This window comes from Rhinichthys klamathensis, unplaced genomic scaffold, assembly GCF_029890125.1.
Source record: "Rhinichthys klamathensis goyatoka isolate OS25496 unplaced genomic scaffold, OSU_Roscu_1.1 h1tg000314l_1, whole genome shotgun sequence".
Classification (NCBI taxonomy): Eukaryota; Metazoa; Chordata; class Actinopteri; order Cypriniformes; family Leuciscidae; genus Rhinichthys; species Rhinichthys klamathensis.
The window spans coordinates 738,435-755,807 of NW_026606832.1; the positions used below are offsets into that span (position 1 = coordinate 738,435).

At 36.1% G+C, this 17,373-nt stretch overlaps 2 protein-coding genes and 1 non-coding gene across 5 annotated transcripts in view; 2 read left to right on the forward strand and 1 right to left on the reverse strand.

The window, feature by feature from the left end:
• The window catches only part of rab6a (RAB6A, member RAS oncogene family), an 82,951-nt gene extending 66,209 nt beyond the window's left edge, over positions 1–16,742 (reverse strand). Inside the window, exons 1-8 of one of the 3 annotated variants that reach the window (XM_056271296.1) lie at positions 16,511–16,741; positions 15,197–15,255; positions 15,003–15,056; positions 11,461–11,566; positions 10,591–10,702; positions 7,334–7,427; positions 7,007–7,073; positions 6,770–6,882 (exon numbers count right to left, since the gene is read on the reverse strand). In XM_056271296.1, coding sequence (XP_056127271.1) covers positions 6,818–6,882; positions 7,007–7,073; positions 7,334–7,427; positions 10,591–10,702; positions 11,461–11,566; positions 15,003–15,056; positions 15,197–15,255; positions 16,511–16,580 — 627 coding nt within the window. In that variant the 5' untranslated portion in view covers positions 16,581–16,741 and the 3' untranslated portion in view covers positions 6,770–6,817. Of the gene's footprint in view, positions 1–6,561; positions 6,883–7,006; positions 7,074–7,333; positions 7,428–10,590; positions 10,703–11,460; positions 11,567–11,733; positions 11,840–15,002; positions 15,057–15,196; positions 15,256–16,510 lie in introns of those variants that run through there. The other 2 variants (XM_056271295.1, XM_056271294.1) reach the window with 2 other exon arrangements.
• On the forward strand, positions 298–4,299 carry plekhb1 (pleckstrin homology domain containing B1). The gene is made up of 6 exons (XM_056271299.1): positions 298–372; positions 2,320–2,472; positions 2,552–2,654; positions 2,755–2,794; positions 2,888–2,981; positions 4,135–4,299. Exons 1-6 carry the CDS (start codon positions 336–338, stop codon positions 4,266–4,268), a joined length of 561 nt encoding a protein of 186 aa, XP_056127274.1. The 5' UTR covers positions 298–335; the 3' UTR covers positions 4,269–4,299.
• Positions 852–1,060, forward strand: LOC130105345 (small nucleolar RNA SNORA23). Its single transcript, XR_008809582.1, has one exon. It is a non-coding gene; the product is annotated as a small nucleolar RNA SNORA23 (small nucleolar RNA).
• Positions 16,743–17,373: the final 631 nt, after the last annotated feature.

A 17,373-nucleotide genomic window follows, 5' to 3' on the forward strand; every position in this document is an offset into this window, starting at 1 on the left:
CTGCTAACAGAATAACTATTAAGACTTAATATAATACACAAAAACATGAAGAAGAGATTGAGTAACAAAGGAAAGGGAGAGAATATTCCACAGACAACCAGTACTAACTCACTGTAATCTGAGATTACTGGCTAAGTGAAGCTTCACTTTGGCCTGTTTAAGGATTAGAGAAAGAGTCATCAAACTATTCCAGCAGTACAACCCCCTCTGACTGCTGAGACGTCTTACAGTCACTGTCATCGCTCACAAACAAAAGCACAAACTCTGCCGACACGTCAAACAAGCACCACAACATTAGGAATACCGCTATAGCTCTTGTGGCAGTTGACTGATCAATGGCTCTGCTCAAATCTGGCTGGCTCTGGAGACAGTGTAAGTGGAAGATTGTTCATTTGGGTATTTTATATAAAGTCTTCTTTATTTAAGTAATAAATTGTATAAGTAATCTGCTCAGTGCACCTCTAAGAAATATGTTTTTAGCAAAAAATAATAATTACAATAATAATGTGGGGAAAAAACAACCCTAGCGTGAATATTTTGTCTTCAAAAATAGAAAACAAAGTGCAGTTTCTTTTGACAGTTTCCCAACCTTTAAATTCATATAAATTAAAGTTAAATGATCTAAATTGGAAAAACCCAGATATTAGGATGTACTAAACAGCACAAATATAACACAAATTTGGCAGCTCTGTTGGGTGCTTTTTTGTCTGTACATTTCTCCTGATAAGCAATATTTCAATATTTATATATAAAATATATATCACTGTAGTATGTATATATATACACAGTATACATATGTGTGTGTGCTGTGAAATCGATTGTGATTAATTGCATCTAACATAAGTTTTATATAATACATGTGTGTGTACATTATATTTGTGTGTGTGTGTGTGTGTGTGTGTGTGTGTGTATACTGCTTGTTTATACAAACACATGCGCGCACACACACACACACACACACACACACACATACATATATATGTACAGTATATGTGTGTGTGTGTGTGTGTGTGTGTATACACACACACACACACACACACACACATATATATATATATATATATACACACATACATTATATAAACAAACTTTATTTTACATGTGATTAATCGCGATTAGTGATTAACAGCACTAATATAATTAAATAAAACGACTGCTCCAGAAGGTTATGAAAACTGTTATGAAACTCAGAGCCTGACACTGTTTGCAGTAATAATCCTCTTACGGTCAGTGTTACAGAACAGTACAGTAGCTGTTAGTTATACTCACCTAGAGAAACCCCAAACGATACATAAAAAGAAATGTAATACATTTAAAACATAAAACTTACATACATTTAAAATAACAACTTAATATAAATAACTAAGTTACCTTTATATTCTCTATTAAAAATAACTATAGGTCTATTCTTTGTTAGCACATAGTCTAATAACATCTTTGAGAAGTTTGAGTTGCTAATGCTAACTGAAGCCTTGATAAAGCATGTTGTTATGCATGTTTATTATGTTCATTTATTGTATCAAATACACAAGAGTCGCTTTGAACAATCAGGTACTTATGATCATTTAGTTGCAGTCTTTTAAATCTGTATTAGTACTGTCATGGTGTTTTGAATGTGAACAGCTTTTTGTACAATAATTTAGAACAAATCTGTTGATCGAATGATTCAATGGCTTACTCAATACACGTAATAAACGCTCACTGGTTGCCACCTACTGGTGTAACCTACAGAAAAGTTCAAATAAATAAATCAATGAACGAATCTAAACTGAATCAAAAGGCAGATAGCTAGCGCCAATTTCAGTTCATTACAGCAAATTGAATCTTTTGATTTCATTCAGATTAGTTCATTGAAGGCTATCCGGGATGGTGTAGTAATAATGAAACTTGGAGTCGACTCTCGATTCCCAATGGCTCTGAATCGAAGAATCAATTATTATTGGAGTTGAGTCCCAGTCCTACACCCTTAAAAAAGTAATGTTCCAAAAGTTGTTGTTTTTTGCTGCAGTATAACAATAGGAGAACCATTTCTGATTCCCCAAATAACCTTTCAGTGTTTTTTTTTTTCCTCAGTGTGAAGAACATTAAAAAAAAACTAAAGAACCTTTTCCCACTATTAAGAACCTTTTGTGGAATGGAAAGGTTTTAATGAATGTCAAAGGTTCTTCATGGAACCATCAATGCCAATAAAGAGCCTTACAGATTAAAGATAGCATGAAGCTGTAGTTTGTCTGTGCTATACGCGACTATGGAAATAGAGACAGATACTCCATAATATTGCATTTTTAAAAATGATTATTTTGTTCAAAACGTTCACAGCTTCAATCCTCAAACGCTGGAAGCTGAACTGGTGTGACCTGTGGATAGATGGGAGCTTTGTTTTTTACACATCTGAATCCAGAAGAGACTATGAGACCAAAGCGAATCTAAAGAGCACCTGTGTGAATGTGAAGTCTGGTCTGGAGTGTGCAGGTATGAAGAAACTTATCATGTAGAAAGTGCATGTTATGAAAATACTTTATTGCTCTTATAACAGTGTCTTTGTGAGCAGGTGTATGTCCACCTGAGGGTCACCCCAGAGAGAATCTGCTGGTTGTTTATCTGAGGGATGGTGCTATGCTGATCCTGTGTGCCAACAGTGAAGATGAGGCACTGTAAGTCTTGACCTTTGACACTTGTACGTAACCCCTCCCACAACCAATGAAGCCCTACCCGTTTTGCCCTCTAATTTATGTCCATTCGGTCACTTTTCAGGGCCTGGAAACTCACACTCATGGAGGCGAGAAGAAATCCAGTGAGTGTTATTTTTTTACATGCAGGATGATTTTCGTTTTTTTTTTTGTTGCTTTAATATTTATTCTATTAACATTTCTTTTCACTCTCACAGGTTTTCACATACAATCCCTATGACGATACTTACCAAACCGTTCCGATTGACAGTCACAATGCAGTTTACATCATGCCAGGTGCAGGTTGTGGAGGTAATTATAAACACGTCCCTTATTCGGCAGAAAGCACAGAGATAGGGTTATTGCCTTTTTTTTTTTTTTATACACTGATATAATACATGGGTATTATCAGTAGTATTATTGTAAGTATATTGTTCATTCATTCATTTCCTTTATTAGCACTTAACAAATACTTTATATCTCAAAGTGCTGAACAATCATGGAAAATTCAAAAGACAGAAAAAGTCATTTTTGGACATTGGAGACCACTATTTAAAATATTTAAGTATTTAATTACAATATTTGTATTGAATGTTTTTATTATCAGCTGATAATATAACTGAAAAATAGAATTGAAAAATATATTTTTTTTGTGCAGAATATTAAATATTTCTTATTCATTTTAGATATTTTATTAACACTTTACAATAAGGTTCCATAGTTAACATAGTTAATGCATCAGCTAATTTTAACTAACAACGAGCAATACATCCATTACAGTATATTATCCTTTTCTAGCATCACTTAGCAGTGTTTAGAAGTGAGTAATGTGAGTTACGTAATCAGATTACTTTTCAAGTAACGAGTAAAGTAACGCATTACCTTTAAATTTAACAAAATAAGTAAATAAATAAAATTAATTTTATAGACTGACAGCTTTCCTGTCCCCATGTTGACAGTACAGAAGTGTATTTGCATTTTCTTCAGCCTAAGGCTTATTCATTTCACTTTTGGTCTGAAAGGGCCTTTTTGCCATTTGCCTAAAAAATAACTTTCTTTTTTGTTATTAAAAAACCAGTCGGGTGGAAAAAAAAGTAACACAATTAATACTTTTTAAAGGGAGTAACACAATATTGTAATAGCTACATTACTTTTAAAAGTAACTTTTCCTAACCTTGTTAGTTAATAAAAAATACAACTGATATTTTAATACTGTATTAGGAAATATTGAAAGCAACAGTAGGCTAACTGAGATTAATAGTGCTTTAGAGGTATTTTTCAATGTTAGTTTATTTTAACTAATGTATGTTAACAAGTAGAACCTTATTGTAAAGTGTTATCATTTTTTTTTAGGCAATAAATAAAGTTTTACATTTAAGACTATTTTAAATGACAAGTTAAGTTCCAATAAACGCAGAAACATTTAACAATGGACGTACTCCTAAACCTGATGTGCTCCTTGTAGGAACTCAGCATGTCTGGGTGCACAGAAACTCTGATGACAATTTCGGAGAGCAGATTGCTTTGGGACTCCTGGCAGGAATGGCTGCGGGTGCAGCAATGCGTTCACTTCTATGGATGCCCTTCTGGTTCTGCTGAGGGCCTGTTGGATAGCAGGGTGATCACTGGAAATCCACAAATCCAGCGGGATGAAAGAATAGACTGGAAGAGTCGTCCATAAAGCTCAGCGATAGCAAATGCTCCTGTTCCTGCATATAAATATGTAAATATGAGAATAGCTGCAGCTGTTTTAAAGTCAGTGGGCATCAAGAGGTCAATGAAAAATGTAAAAGAGGCTTTATTTAAAGGTAGGCTACACTATATGCAACTTTTGGCCATTTAAGCGGTTAAAAAAAACTGCATGCTTTTTGCAGAACTACATTTTTGGTTGTGCTTCGGCTCTGCAAGACTGTGCGGATGAATATGGTTATCCTAAAGAAAAAAGTTATCCTTTTAAAGAAAAACGTTACACAGTCTACCTTTAATAGTCAAGCTGCACAAATTGATCAGAACAGACTTATTTTTCTCTGATTGGTGAAATGTCAACAGATATTTATAACATCTAGGCTATCAATAGATTAATTCTGCACATAACGAAATGATTGTATTTTCTTGCTGCTATGATTCTGCTTTGTGTATAATGTACACGTAGAGCTTTGCAAACTTGTTCATTTTTGTCCATGACTTATATAGGCTATCTGTTATTCTGTCAAGATAGGCCTACAAGATCTCCTATTTGTATTTATAAATAACTATAAACCACTGGAACCCTGAATTTATGATGTCCATATAGCATGAGGTTTGGGAGTGACCGTCAGACAGTTGATTGCTCTCTACATAAGAATCTTGTATAACTGCCTTTTTTAATTTTCTATCCACCTTTTTCCTACGCCCCATGACGCTTTGCGCGAATTTAGGAATAACTTCCGTTAAACTAAACAATCAGGGAAAGGTTCACTCTATGACCGCAAAAATGAGCATTTTCAAAGACTGTGTACAAGGATGGCATTATCACTCTTCGACCACTGAACAGATACCTCAATGACGGAGGCTGCATAAGGGAAGCAGTTTACATTTGCATCTGGCCTGTGTATGCACCTTTTTACAGTCTATGATATGCACTAATGTACTACTTTGCAAATGTAGAAAGTTATCAAATTGATATTGTTGTGCAACACACTTATAAATAAATAAAAAGGCTGCAATGACCTACATAAGTACAAAACATCAGGAATTTTCTGTTTGCAATCAAAGTGCAATTCCTGCACAGATCCAAATAAAAGCACATTTTACTACTATTTTTAATTTTCTGCTCTGCACATTTACCAACTTCATTTACAAACAGAGTTATACATTATCCATCAATCAAAAAATATATATATATTGTTGCTATATAAAGATTTTATTAGGGATGTCTCAAAGATGCTGATCAATTTTAGCAGTGCAAATAATGAGTATTGGCGTCAAGCAGCACTGCCAGTAGAAACTGGTTAAAATCCATCCGAAATGTATGAGACAGTTTAAAGAAAACAACCCCCCAAAAAATACACAAAATGCAGTAAATCTTACAAACGTTTAGATCAGTCTGGGGACAAAATATCACTGTACATTTAAAAACAAATGTGGCAGCTGCTTTGAGCCAGAATATCTTAACGTCTCGGTCTATGAATTATGAAAAACCAAACAGTGTTTAAAAACCAAACAAAAAGACATTACAAATAAATATTAGGGTTCAAGGTTGATTCAACAAATCAAAAAGAAAACAAACCACATCTAGCGTGTCATTATTAAAATAAATCAAACTTTACAATGCTAATAAAAAAAACAAAAAAGCAAACCAGTGGAAGCCCAATAAAACAAACCATTGAAGGCAACGGCTGCATATTATCTGTTAAATCGGATCTGATACTTCCCTTAATATACATATTTCTTTACAATAACTGTATCTCTCTTTGACTAAGCTATTGGCTTTCTAATGCTCAAAATAAGATGGAAGAAAATCAAATAAAATGACATCTAAGCAGAAAAAAGCACAATGCTTGAGGAGCAACAGAGCTAAAGCACCACTTGTTCCTCACAAAACTCCAAAAACATTTGTTTTTACACTTTCCTTTCTTCCTTCTGAAGAAGAGACATCAAGTGTCACAGATTCAAAGCGCTTTAGCCACATATGATGAAATCTAGACACTGTAAACCTTTCCTCCATCTCTTCACCGTTATTATAGAACGACATTTAGAGAATCACCGCATATTCAAATCTGGATATCCTTCTCCTAATAGTTTTTTCATTTATTTATCTTGTCTTGCTCCTATTCATGTCATGATTACAGTAATATAAGTATTATTTCACATAAAACGAAACATGGACAAAAACAAACAACACTTCATAAAGCGTTTTGAGAGTGAAAAAAAAAACACACCACAAAAGGTGTACGATTAACGGAAACAATTAATAGAAAAGCAACATCATACACATCCACGTTGTGCTTTCGAAGTCATTTGAGTGGGTGAGTGGTAACGAGGATGATGGGTAGTGTTCTACTTCCTCCGCTTCTGCAGAATATCCAGAGAGATGCTGTGAGTGCAACTAAGAGCGTTTGAAAGAACGACAATAAGAGACACACGGCACAGAAATGTCGACTGAAGCCTCAGCATGAACATCCGCCTTCGTTGACCGGCTGCTCTGGCGGCTTTTCTAATTTTATGTCGATCACTGAAGGAAAAAGGAATTAAGGAAAAACATGATGCTTTTGTGCAGCACACAGCAACACTTATTCAGATGGACAATAAAGTACTAAAGCAACATAAATAAATATGCATATATTTGTGTAGGATACTGTCCTCTCTGCTCTTGTCTTGTGTGCTCTCCATACCAGGAAGAGCTGCTGCTACACGCCGGAAAAGCTGGAAGAGACAAGCACAACACCGAGATCAGGAAAAACGGGCAGTGTGTGGGTGTGTTTGAGATGGTTTGCATTCAGAAAAGTTGGATATTTAATCATTTGGATGCTTCTGAAGACACTGCTATGAGAGAAATGTTCAGTAATGCTCTTTTTGAATAATCATGCAAATATCATTTAATTAAGTATGTGATTCAGAGTTCGATTCTCAATCATTAAAGCACGTATTTCTTTTGGTTCAAGTCCAATCTCAGTCACACTCACCTGTTTGACGTTGTATCCGGCTTTAGCACTAGTTTCAATAAACATTACATTCAGTTCTTTGGCTTTCCTTTCTCCTTCCTCGATAGAAACTTGCCTGAAATGAGCACAAAAACACATGGAATCATTACTATTTGCCCATAGATTTCTTTAATACTTAACAGCCAGACTGACTAATTGACAGATATTTAGCCATTAAGCATTAAGGTTTAGTTTGTGCAATTTTGGGGGGTCTGAATGATTTTCTTTATGTTTTTGAAAGTCACTTATCCTCACCAAGGCTGCATTTATTTGATCCTTCCAAACACATGATCCTTTAGAAATCATTCTAATATGCTGGTTTGTTTGTTTATTTATTTTTATATTTATAATAATATCAGTTGGAAACCGTTATGCTGCTTAATATACAGGTCCTTCTCAAAAAATTAGCATATTGTGATAAAGTTAATTATTTTCCATAATGTAATGATAAAAATTAAACTTTCATATATTTTAGATTTCATTGCACACCAACTGAAATATTTCAGGTCTTTTATTGTTTTAATACTGATGATTTTGGCATACAGCTCATGAAAACCCAAAATTCCTGTCTCAAAAAATTAGCATATCATGAAAAGGGTCTCTAAACGAGCTATTAACCTAATCATCTGAATCAACTAATTAACTCTAAACACCTGCAAAAGATTCCTGAGGCTTTTAAAAACTCCCAGCCTGTTTTATTACTCAAAACCGCAATCATGGGTAAGACTGCCAACCTGACTGCTGTCCAGAAGGTCATCATTGACACCCTCAAGCAAGAGGGTAAGACAGAAAGAAATTTCTGAACAAATAGGCTGTTCCCAGAGTGCTGTATCAAGGCACCTCAGTGGGAAGTCTGTGGGAAGAAAAAAGTGTGGCAAAAAACGCTGCACAAGAGAAGAGGTGACCGGACCCTGAGGAAGATTGTGGAGAAGGACCGATTCCAGACCTTGGGGGACCTGCGGAAGCAGTGGACTGAGTCTGGAGTAGAAACATCCAGAGCCACCGTGCACAGGCGTGTGCAGGAAATGGGCTACAGGTGCCGCATTCCCCAGGTTCTTTTGAACCAGAAACAGCGGCAGAAGCGCCTGACCTGGGCTACAGAGAAGCAGCACTGGACTGTTGCTCAGTTTTGCATGTCATTCGGAAATCAAGGTGCCAGAGTCTGGAGGAAGACTGGGGAGAAGGAAATGCCAAAATGCCTGAAGTCCAGTGTCAAGTACCAACAGTCAGTGATGGTCTGGGGTGCCATGTCAGCTGCTGGTGTTGGGGCACTGTGTTTTATCAAGGGCAGGGTCAATGCAGCTAGCTATCAGGAGATTTTGGAGCACTTCATGCTTCCATCTGCTGAAAAGCTTTATGGAGATGAAGATTTCATTTTTCAGCACGACCTGGCACCTGCTCACATTGCCAAAACCACTGGTAAATGGTTTACTGACCATGGTATTACTGTGCTCAATTGGCCTGCCAGCTCTCCTGACCTGAAACCCATAGAGAATCTGTGGGATATTGTGAAGAGAAAGTTGAGAGACTCAAGACCCAACACTCTGGATGAGCTTAAAGGGGGGGTGAAATGCTGTTTCATGCATAGTGAGTTTTTTACACTGTTAAAGAGTTGGATTCCCATGCTAAACATGGACAAAGTTTCAAAAATGAAGTTGTAAGTTTGATGGAGTAATTCTGTTCCAAAAATACTCCTTCCGGTTTGTCACAAGTTTCGGAAAGTTTTTTTCGAATACGGGCCTGTGTGACGTCAGAGTGGCCGGAATTTCCTTATACGGGTCTTAAGGGAACTTCTAGTCTAGTCACTCCTAGTCTGTCTGCGCGCGCGCATCTGTAGCCTAGTGCGTGCGAGAGTACGCCTATGCCCATCAGAGCGCTGGAATAAAAAAAATGCCACCAAAAAAGTGTGTTTTTGGTTGCCAGGGCAAGACAACACTGCACACATTTCCAAAGAAGCCAGCGTTAAGGGACCTGTGGATGAATTTTGTTTTTCCAGAGCAGCAACGGAGTTGTGCTAGTGTTTTTGTTTGTTCCCTTCATTTCGACGGTAATAGTTTTATAAACAAGGCCCAGTTCAACGCCGGATTTGCAGATCGCCTAATACTTAAAGATGGAGCAGTCCCAACGATAAAGGTTCACGGTCGTGCGTTGGAACCGCAGGCGGTGAGTAAAACTGCTTCAAATGTCTGTGAGTTGTTAACTATCGGCGTGTAAGCACAGCAAGTAAACATGATCACATACAGTTAATGTATCTATGGAGCATGCGATGTATGGTGTGTGTGTGTTTAAATACATTTGTTTAGCTGGCCACTGCTGTGACAGTTTGTTTATTGTAAAAATAAATCATGTCCTCATAAACCACGAGTCTGTCTGTTTACAACACACTAATGTTGTAAAACTCGCGCATGACATTGTGTTCTAAGACACTGCGCTCTTCAATCTCAGCCTCGGGATCTGATTCTGGATCAAAAATGTATGGCTGAATCTGATTGTTAGCCATGGTTTATTTTCGGATGTCACAGCTTCCAGACGCTCTCAACGCAAAAGCTTCGCGCGCTCGTGTCGTGATTATTTAGCTCCGCCCACACGGTTCGCCTCCACCCGCTCGGGTTTTTCCGGAAAGACTCGGTACAGCCTATCTTTCTTTTATAAATATAATAAAACTAAAGACTTTTTGGAGATATGAAGGATGCAATACTACTCTATAGGTACTCAAGATTAACATGAGATTGAGTGAAACTGAGTGTTTCACCCCCCCTTTAAGGCCGCTATCGAAGCATCCTGGGCCTCCATAACACCTCAGCAGTGCCACAGGCTGATTGCCTCCATGCCACATTGAAGCAGTCATTTCTGCAAAAGGATTCCCGACCAAGTATTGACTATTGAGTGCATAACTGAACATAATTATTTGAAGGTTGACTTTTTTTTTTTGTATTAAAAACACTTCTTTTATTGGTCGGATGAAATATGCTAATTGTTTGAGACAGGAATTTTGGGTTTTCATGAGCTGTATGCCAAAATCATCAGTATTAAAACAATAAAAGACCTGAAATATTTCAGTTGGTGTGCAATGAATCTAAAATATATGAAAGTTTAATTTATCATTACATTATGGAAAATAATGAACTTTATCACAATATGCTAATTTTTTGAGAAGGACCTGTATTTGTGCAAAATAAAACAAAATTATACAAACTACATCATAATGTTCCTAAAAGGTTGCAACTATTTAAACGAACCGTTTATCTGCTAGATCTGTTTTGTTTCCCACCAGCATGATTATGACATCACTTCCCCTTTCTGTTCGGACATCATCGATCCATTTGGTGGTCTGCTGGAACGAGTTGACATCTGTCGAGGGGATTTCAGAGACACTGGGTTAATACTTAAGATGAGCCTTAAGGGGTCTATGGGGGAAATCACAGGATCACAGACAGGGAGACAAAACTTGCAGGCAGGTAGAAAAAAACACAAGGATAAAATAAGAGGAAAGAAAGAAAGGAAGTTCTAAAGCTGGAAGCGACTCTGTGCTCATGAATGCGTCACAGGAACTCGGTCTGCAGGGAAAAAAAGACAAATCATCTTTCATCTACATTTTAGTCTGCAAAATGGTGAATGAATGCATATTTTCTTTTCTATAAATAATTACAATTATTTTATTATATGAACAAACAAAAAATGATTTAATGAAAAATATAAATATATCTTGCGAATATAAAAATGTACTGTTGTAAATAATAATGTATCATTCTTTTATGTGAATGTTATTCGTAGGAACTTAATGTTTAGTCCAGAGGGTGTAAAATTAACTTTTAGCCGCAACTACCAAAACTTTAAGTGCACTACACTTTAGCTGCTAATAAAACAATGGCCTGTTATCCTTTAATTGCAAAGATATGCATGTAGTCCAAAACAAAGGTGTCTACCCACTTTTAAGCACAGAATTGCAATTGCAAAGCAAAAAACAAGTTACAAATAAGAAAGAAGACAAAAAGAATGAAATCACAGAAAACTCAAAGGATGTGAAACAAAACAAAAAAATAGACTGCGTTGAGATGACAGACATCTTTCCTCTTCCTTAAGTTCTCCTGCCGAGGATCCACACTCACTTGTGATGTCAAAGACTACCACGGCAACCGTAGAGTCCCGGATGTAGCTGGGAATCAGACTGCGGAAGCGCTCCTGTCCTGCTGTGTCCCACAGCTGCAGCCGCACCTGACCAAATATTTTAGCACCAGAGTTCCAGCAGAGAGAGAGAGAGAGAGAGAGAGAGAGAGAGAGAGAGAGAGAGAGAGAGAGAGAGAGAGAGAGAGAGGGAGAAAGGGGAAGAGGAAGAGGTAAGAGGAGGGGAACTGGACGTGGAGCGGGTCTCAGATACCTACTTGTGATGTCGTAAACTACAACAGCAGCAGCAGAGTCTCTGATGTAACTGGGAATGAGGCTACGGAAACGCTCCTGTCCTGCTGTGTCCCAAAGCTGCAGCCTGATCTGTGTGAATGGAGAAAAAAAACAAAAGAAAAAGAGGGGAATAAAGGAAAAAAAAGAGGAGAAATTAAAAGTTCAAAGGGGGGAAAAAAGGTTTAAAAAAAAGGCGTGGAATGAAATTTAAGAAATAAGAAAAAGCAAAGTGGATCGAAAAGATTTCTCAAGCTCAGGATTTGGGTTAGGGAACGGCTTAAGGTCTTTAGAAGGACTCACGTTAGTAGTAGATTTATAGGGCCCTATGATTTACACAATGCGAAAAACACAGACGGAATCAGTAAAACCAGTTATCAAAATAGAATTTACTGTATAACGTGGAATGTCATGGAATTTGACCGGTTTTGGATGAATATACAGTTGTGGTCAGAATTAATGGCACCCCTGGTAAATATGAGCAAAAATATCTGTAAAAAATAAATCTGCATTGTTTATCCTTTTGATCATTCATTAAAAATATTAGAAAAAATCTAACCTTTCATCGAAGTAAAAGAATTGAAAGTGGGGGGGGGGGGGGGGGGGGGGGGGGGGGCACATTATGAAATAAATGTTTTTCTCCAAAACACGTTGGCCACAATTATTGGCACCCCTAGAATTTTTTACGAGTAAAATATCGCTGAAGTATATTCCCATTAATATTTACCCTTTTTTTAGCACACTAGGAACATGACTATGAACATGAAATTGTCTAGCTATGACTTTGTGTTTCCTCATATTTAAAGTCCTGTGAAACAAGGCGGCAAAATTCCCTTAATCATCCATCACAATGAGTAAAACCAAAGAATATAGTTCTGATGTGCATCAAAAGATTGTTGAGCATCACAAAATAGAAAGTTTGAAATTGAAACAAGAATTGAAAATCCCCATTTTGACCATCAGGGCAATAATTAAGAAGTTCCAATCAACTAAATATGTTACGAATCTGCCAGGAAGAGGACGTGTGTCTATAGTCTTAATGCACGGTGAGGAGGAACGTTTGAGTGGCCAAAGACTCTCCAAGGATCACAGATGGAGAATTGCAGAGATTAATTGAGTCTTGGGGGTCAGAAAGCCTAAAAATATATATATCAAACAACCCCTAAATCACCACATGTTGTTTGGGAGGGTTTCAAGAAAAACCCTCCTCGTTTGTCCAAAAACAAACTCCAGCATATTCAGTTTTCAGACACGACTGGAACTTCAAAAGGGACCGGATTCTGTGGTCAGATGAAACAAAAAAAGGGCTTTTTGGCAGCAAAACCACCAGATGTGTTTGGTGCAAACTGGGATAAAAAGTACCCCATGTCTCCGGTTAAATATACTGCTGTGTTAGTGGGTCTATTTTTTTGCTGGAGGTCCTGGACATCTTGTTCAGATACATGGTATTATGGATTCTAGCAAATACCAACAGATTAAAAGATTCTGCTGGAAAACTTATAATGGGCCGTGGTTGGATCTTCCCTCAGGACAACGGTCCAAAACAAACATCAACACAAAAATGTGTCAATAAGCAGAAAATGAAGCTTCTGCCATGGCTGTGCCAGTTCCCTGATCTGAACCCTATAGAAAATGAGTGGGTTGAACTGAAGAGGAGAAGCACCAACATGAACTTGTGAATCTGAAGGATCTGGAGAGATTCTGTATGGAGGAATGATCTCTGATCTATTGTCAGGTGTTCTCCAAACTCATCAGGCATTACAGGAGAAGACTCAGAGCTGTTATCTTTGGCAAAAGGAGATTGCAAAAAGTATTTAATCAAAGGGTGCCAATATTTGTAGCCAACATGTTTTGGAGAAAAACATTTATTTCATAATGTGATTTCCCCCACACTTTCAGTTCTTTTGCTTCAATGAAAGGTTAGATTTTTGCAAAAAAAAATTAATGAAAGATCAAAAGCATAAACAATGCAGATTTATTTTTTACAGCCATTTTTGATCATATTTACTAGGGGTGCCATTAATTCTGACCACAAATGTATCAAAAGTAGTGCTGTCAAATTGCGATATGGACTAGTGTCAGTGAATATAACACCGCATAAAGACTAATAATAATAAAAAAATGATTAATTTAAAACTAAAATTAATACAATTATTAAACATTTGTAAGAGATTAAATAAATTGTTAATGTTTTATGACTTAATTTTATTACCAATGTTTTTGATAATAAATTTGTATTAAATCATAAATACAGAAAACACAATTTGTTATATTTTTATAAAGTCAATTGATATATACATGCTTTTTGATTAATACAATTTAATTAAACCATTAAAATAGAATCCAGAAAAAGTGAACTAAAATCTATTTGAACAAAGTACTACCTTTTAATTGTTGCTGAATTCAAGCTTCGTGATTTTTTTAATTAATTAGACATGCGTTTTTGATTACATTTCATTTAACCAATAAATCAGAGTAAATTTATAAATTAAAATTGAGGGTGAAAAAAAGGAATCTAAAAATGTAAAAATTAAGATGAAATTTATTATTAAATGGAATTAAATGGCTCTAGGGTTATGGTATGGGTTATGTTATCAGGACTGCAGATCTTCAGAGTGAAACATTCCCACTCAAATCCAATCAAGATGAACAATTCTTCACAGAAAGAAACAAACAACAAATGTGAGCAAATAACTAGAGAGAGAGAGCAAGAGAGAGAGAAAGGGGCTGAAGCAATAGACACACCAGGTGGAGAGAGGCACTGGACTGTCTCATGGTGGTTTATATTGGGCTCTTACAGACAACATCATCTCACTAAACGTTTGAATCAACATTCAACAAAGCACATCGAAATATTAGGGCTGCACAATATGGAGAGAAAAATCTGAGTTGTAGACATTAAAATATCATAACAAGAATTTCCATAGGAAAGAAAATGAACAATTTAACAATATGGTTCTTACAACAATAAAAAACATTGCAATTACATTCAAATAATTATATTAACTACAATAAATTCACCTGCAATGTTTTTAAAAACGACACACTGTACAGCAATAAAGAGTATTGACCAATGTAAGCTATTTTAAAAAATCCAATCAAATCCCTCAGTTATTAATCAAAAGCATCCCAGACGTTTGTGTCATTTAAACACTGGTAAAACAATTTTACAGCATTTATATTTTCATGCATTTCATTCCTTCAAACCATTGAAAGAGACGTGCATTTATTGGTAGAGGAAAAAAAATGTACTTACTGTTCTGTCCTCAAGATACATTGTTTTCGACAAGAAATCGATTCCTATTGTCGCCTGAAAATAAAAAGCAACAAAACAAAACTAAGGAAAAGAACACTTATCCATGCAACTGATCAGAAACATCCAAAATAGAAACCAAAGAAATCAGAACACGGTTTAAACTTAGCCAATGAGTCAGAAAAAGATTCACTTACCTGGTAGGTATTATCGAAACTGTCATACATAAATCTGGTAATCAGTGATGTCTTTCCCACTGCAAAACCAAATGAAAAATTAAATGGTTACTATCAAAATATTACATATCTCTGTCTGAACAAAAGCTGGCATAAAGGTCACAACTTCACAAAGGGCATTTATCCATCACTTGCATTGCCAATACATTTTCCTTGAATGCAGAAGGAACCAATTACACAATTAAATCTATCAGGTGACATTGACATGCTAACATTAGATTTCACAAAGTCATTCCAAAAGCATAACTTTAAAATAAATTTAAAAAATAAATAAAACTAACTGAAACAAAGGTCTTCATTAAAGTGCATGAATGCATAAACCTGTGCACATACATTTCTGATTCAGATCAGATGAAACATGCAGGGCAATTGCAATATATGAATCTAAAAACGGTGAATGAAATGAACACATGCATAGATAGACATGCATGTCTATGTAAATATATGCAAATAGTTTGAACATTTGCTATGTTTATTTTCCTACTCAAATTTTTTAGAAGTCCAAGAAAAGGCCAAACTATCGTACACATGTATAGTCTTACTAATGTTTACAAAATAATGTCACATGACACTTGTTTATGCTTTATACTGATTGCTGATTTACACAGAACTTGCAAAGCACCAGGAGTTGAATTCTGGGAGCAGTGATTTTTTTTTTTTTGGAGATTGAGATTGACCTGTGTCAGGGCCAGATATGTCGGAAAGAGGAATGGATCTTCATACTGAGACTTTATGCAATGCTGGTGTTTATATATTATGACATATGCAAGTTCTCCTAAGCTTAGAAATATGAGTGTTCAATAGCTAGAAGATACAGTCAAAACACAGTCAAACATGAGAATATCATGTTTACACGGGAGACAGACAAAAATATACTGAGAAATGAATATGAAATGCCGGTCAAGACAAGACAGCCGAAATTAATGATGGCATCTCATGAATGTTGTAGGCGGTGATGATATTTCCTAAGACTTTAACCCTCAAAACCAAACCCCCACAAAACTGTTCATATTAAAAGATTAACTTACAAGAAAAACCGTTTTGGCTGATGTGATTACATTTATAGTAACGTTAATCACTATCATACATGTTGTTCTTTGACATGTTTTACTGGATTTGTGAGCATATAACAAGGTATAACTAAGACATATTCCAGCACACATACATGTATTTATACATTTCCATTTAGATATCTATCTAACATACAAACTCAAAAACACACACATAAAGAAAAGAGAGACAGGACCAGTATGATCAGTTCGGTTCGGAACTCACCGCTCTGTTCTCCCAGAAACACCAGCTTGAATTTGCGGAGCGGGTTGCCGAAATCTCCTGCTGCAGACATGCTGCCGGTTCCGCTGGGCCTACTGTGGGTGTTAATGTGTTGCTAAAACTTTCAGATTGCTCTAAACAAGAAAATAAAGCGGTAATTTGGTTCAGTTAGAGACTCTCAGCCGCCTATTCAGGCCCCGTTCTGCGCCGCAACCTACCATGATACTCACAGAGACGTGATTGACAGCTGAGCTCAGCCTATAGAGTTAGAGAGAATACAATAGCATGCGTCACAGGGTTCTGTCAAATTGATGATGACATAGTAGTATACTAAATTAGGACAAGTCTTCAAATATTATCTCAATATCATTTAATATATAATTTAGATCATTTGAGTATTGCATAGGCTGCAACGTCTTTTCATAATTAAATATAAATTAAGCAGGCTTCATTCGCATCAATATTCAAATATGAACAAATCTTTTTAAACGTATTTTTTACTATTGGAAAATGTAATAGAGAAGCGCTCCTATAAACAAGCGAGCGGAATCCGAAATGTTGTCTGTAGAAACAAGGCGGGACTCCAAACACGTTAGATTGAGCTCTGCAAGCGCCACGTCACATTCCGTTAACCCTTGAACCGTGAACAGGGAGACTCTTCCAGAATTAAATATTCTAATACTTTATACAATGATATTTAAAAGGGGGTATATTACAGTAATGCTTACTTTCTGTGCCAGTGGTTATTTATGATTATTTCAATAGCTAGTGTAGAACCTTGATATTAGAACAGTTTTGAGAATGCTGTCTTTCAAAGTAATAATTTTTATTTTTTTAATATTTATTATTTTCAAATTAATATTTTA

Excerpts from the sequence above, each read along its gene's own strand:
- plekhb1 (XM_056271299.1), top strand. The coding sequence starts at position 336 with ATGGCTCTGCTCAAATCTGGCTGGCTCTGGAGACAGT. Across the intron at positions 2,473-2,551 it reads GTCTGGTCTGGAGTGTGCAG|GTGTATGTCCACCTGAGGGT; the intron begins GTATGAAGAAAC and ends CTTTGTGAGCAG. Across the intron at positions 2,655-2,754 it reads AACAGTGAAGATGAGGCACT|GGCCTGGAAACTCACACTCA; the intron begins GTAAGTCTTGAC and ends GTCACTTTTCAG.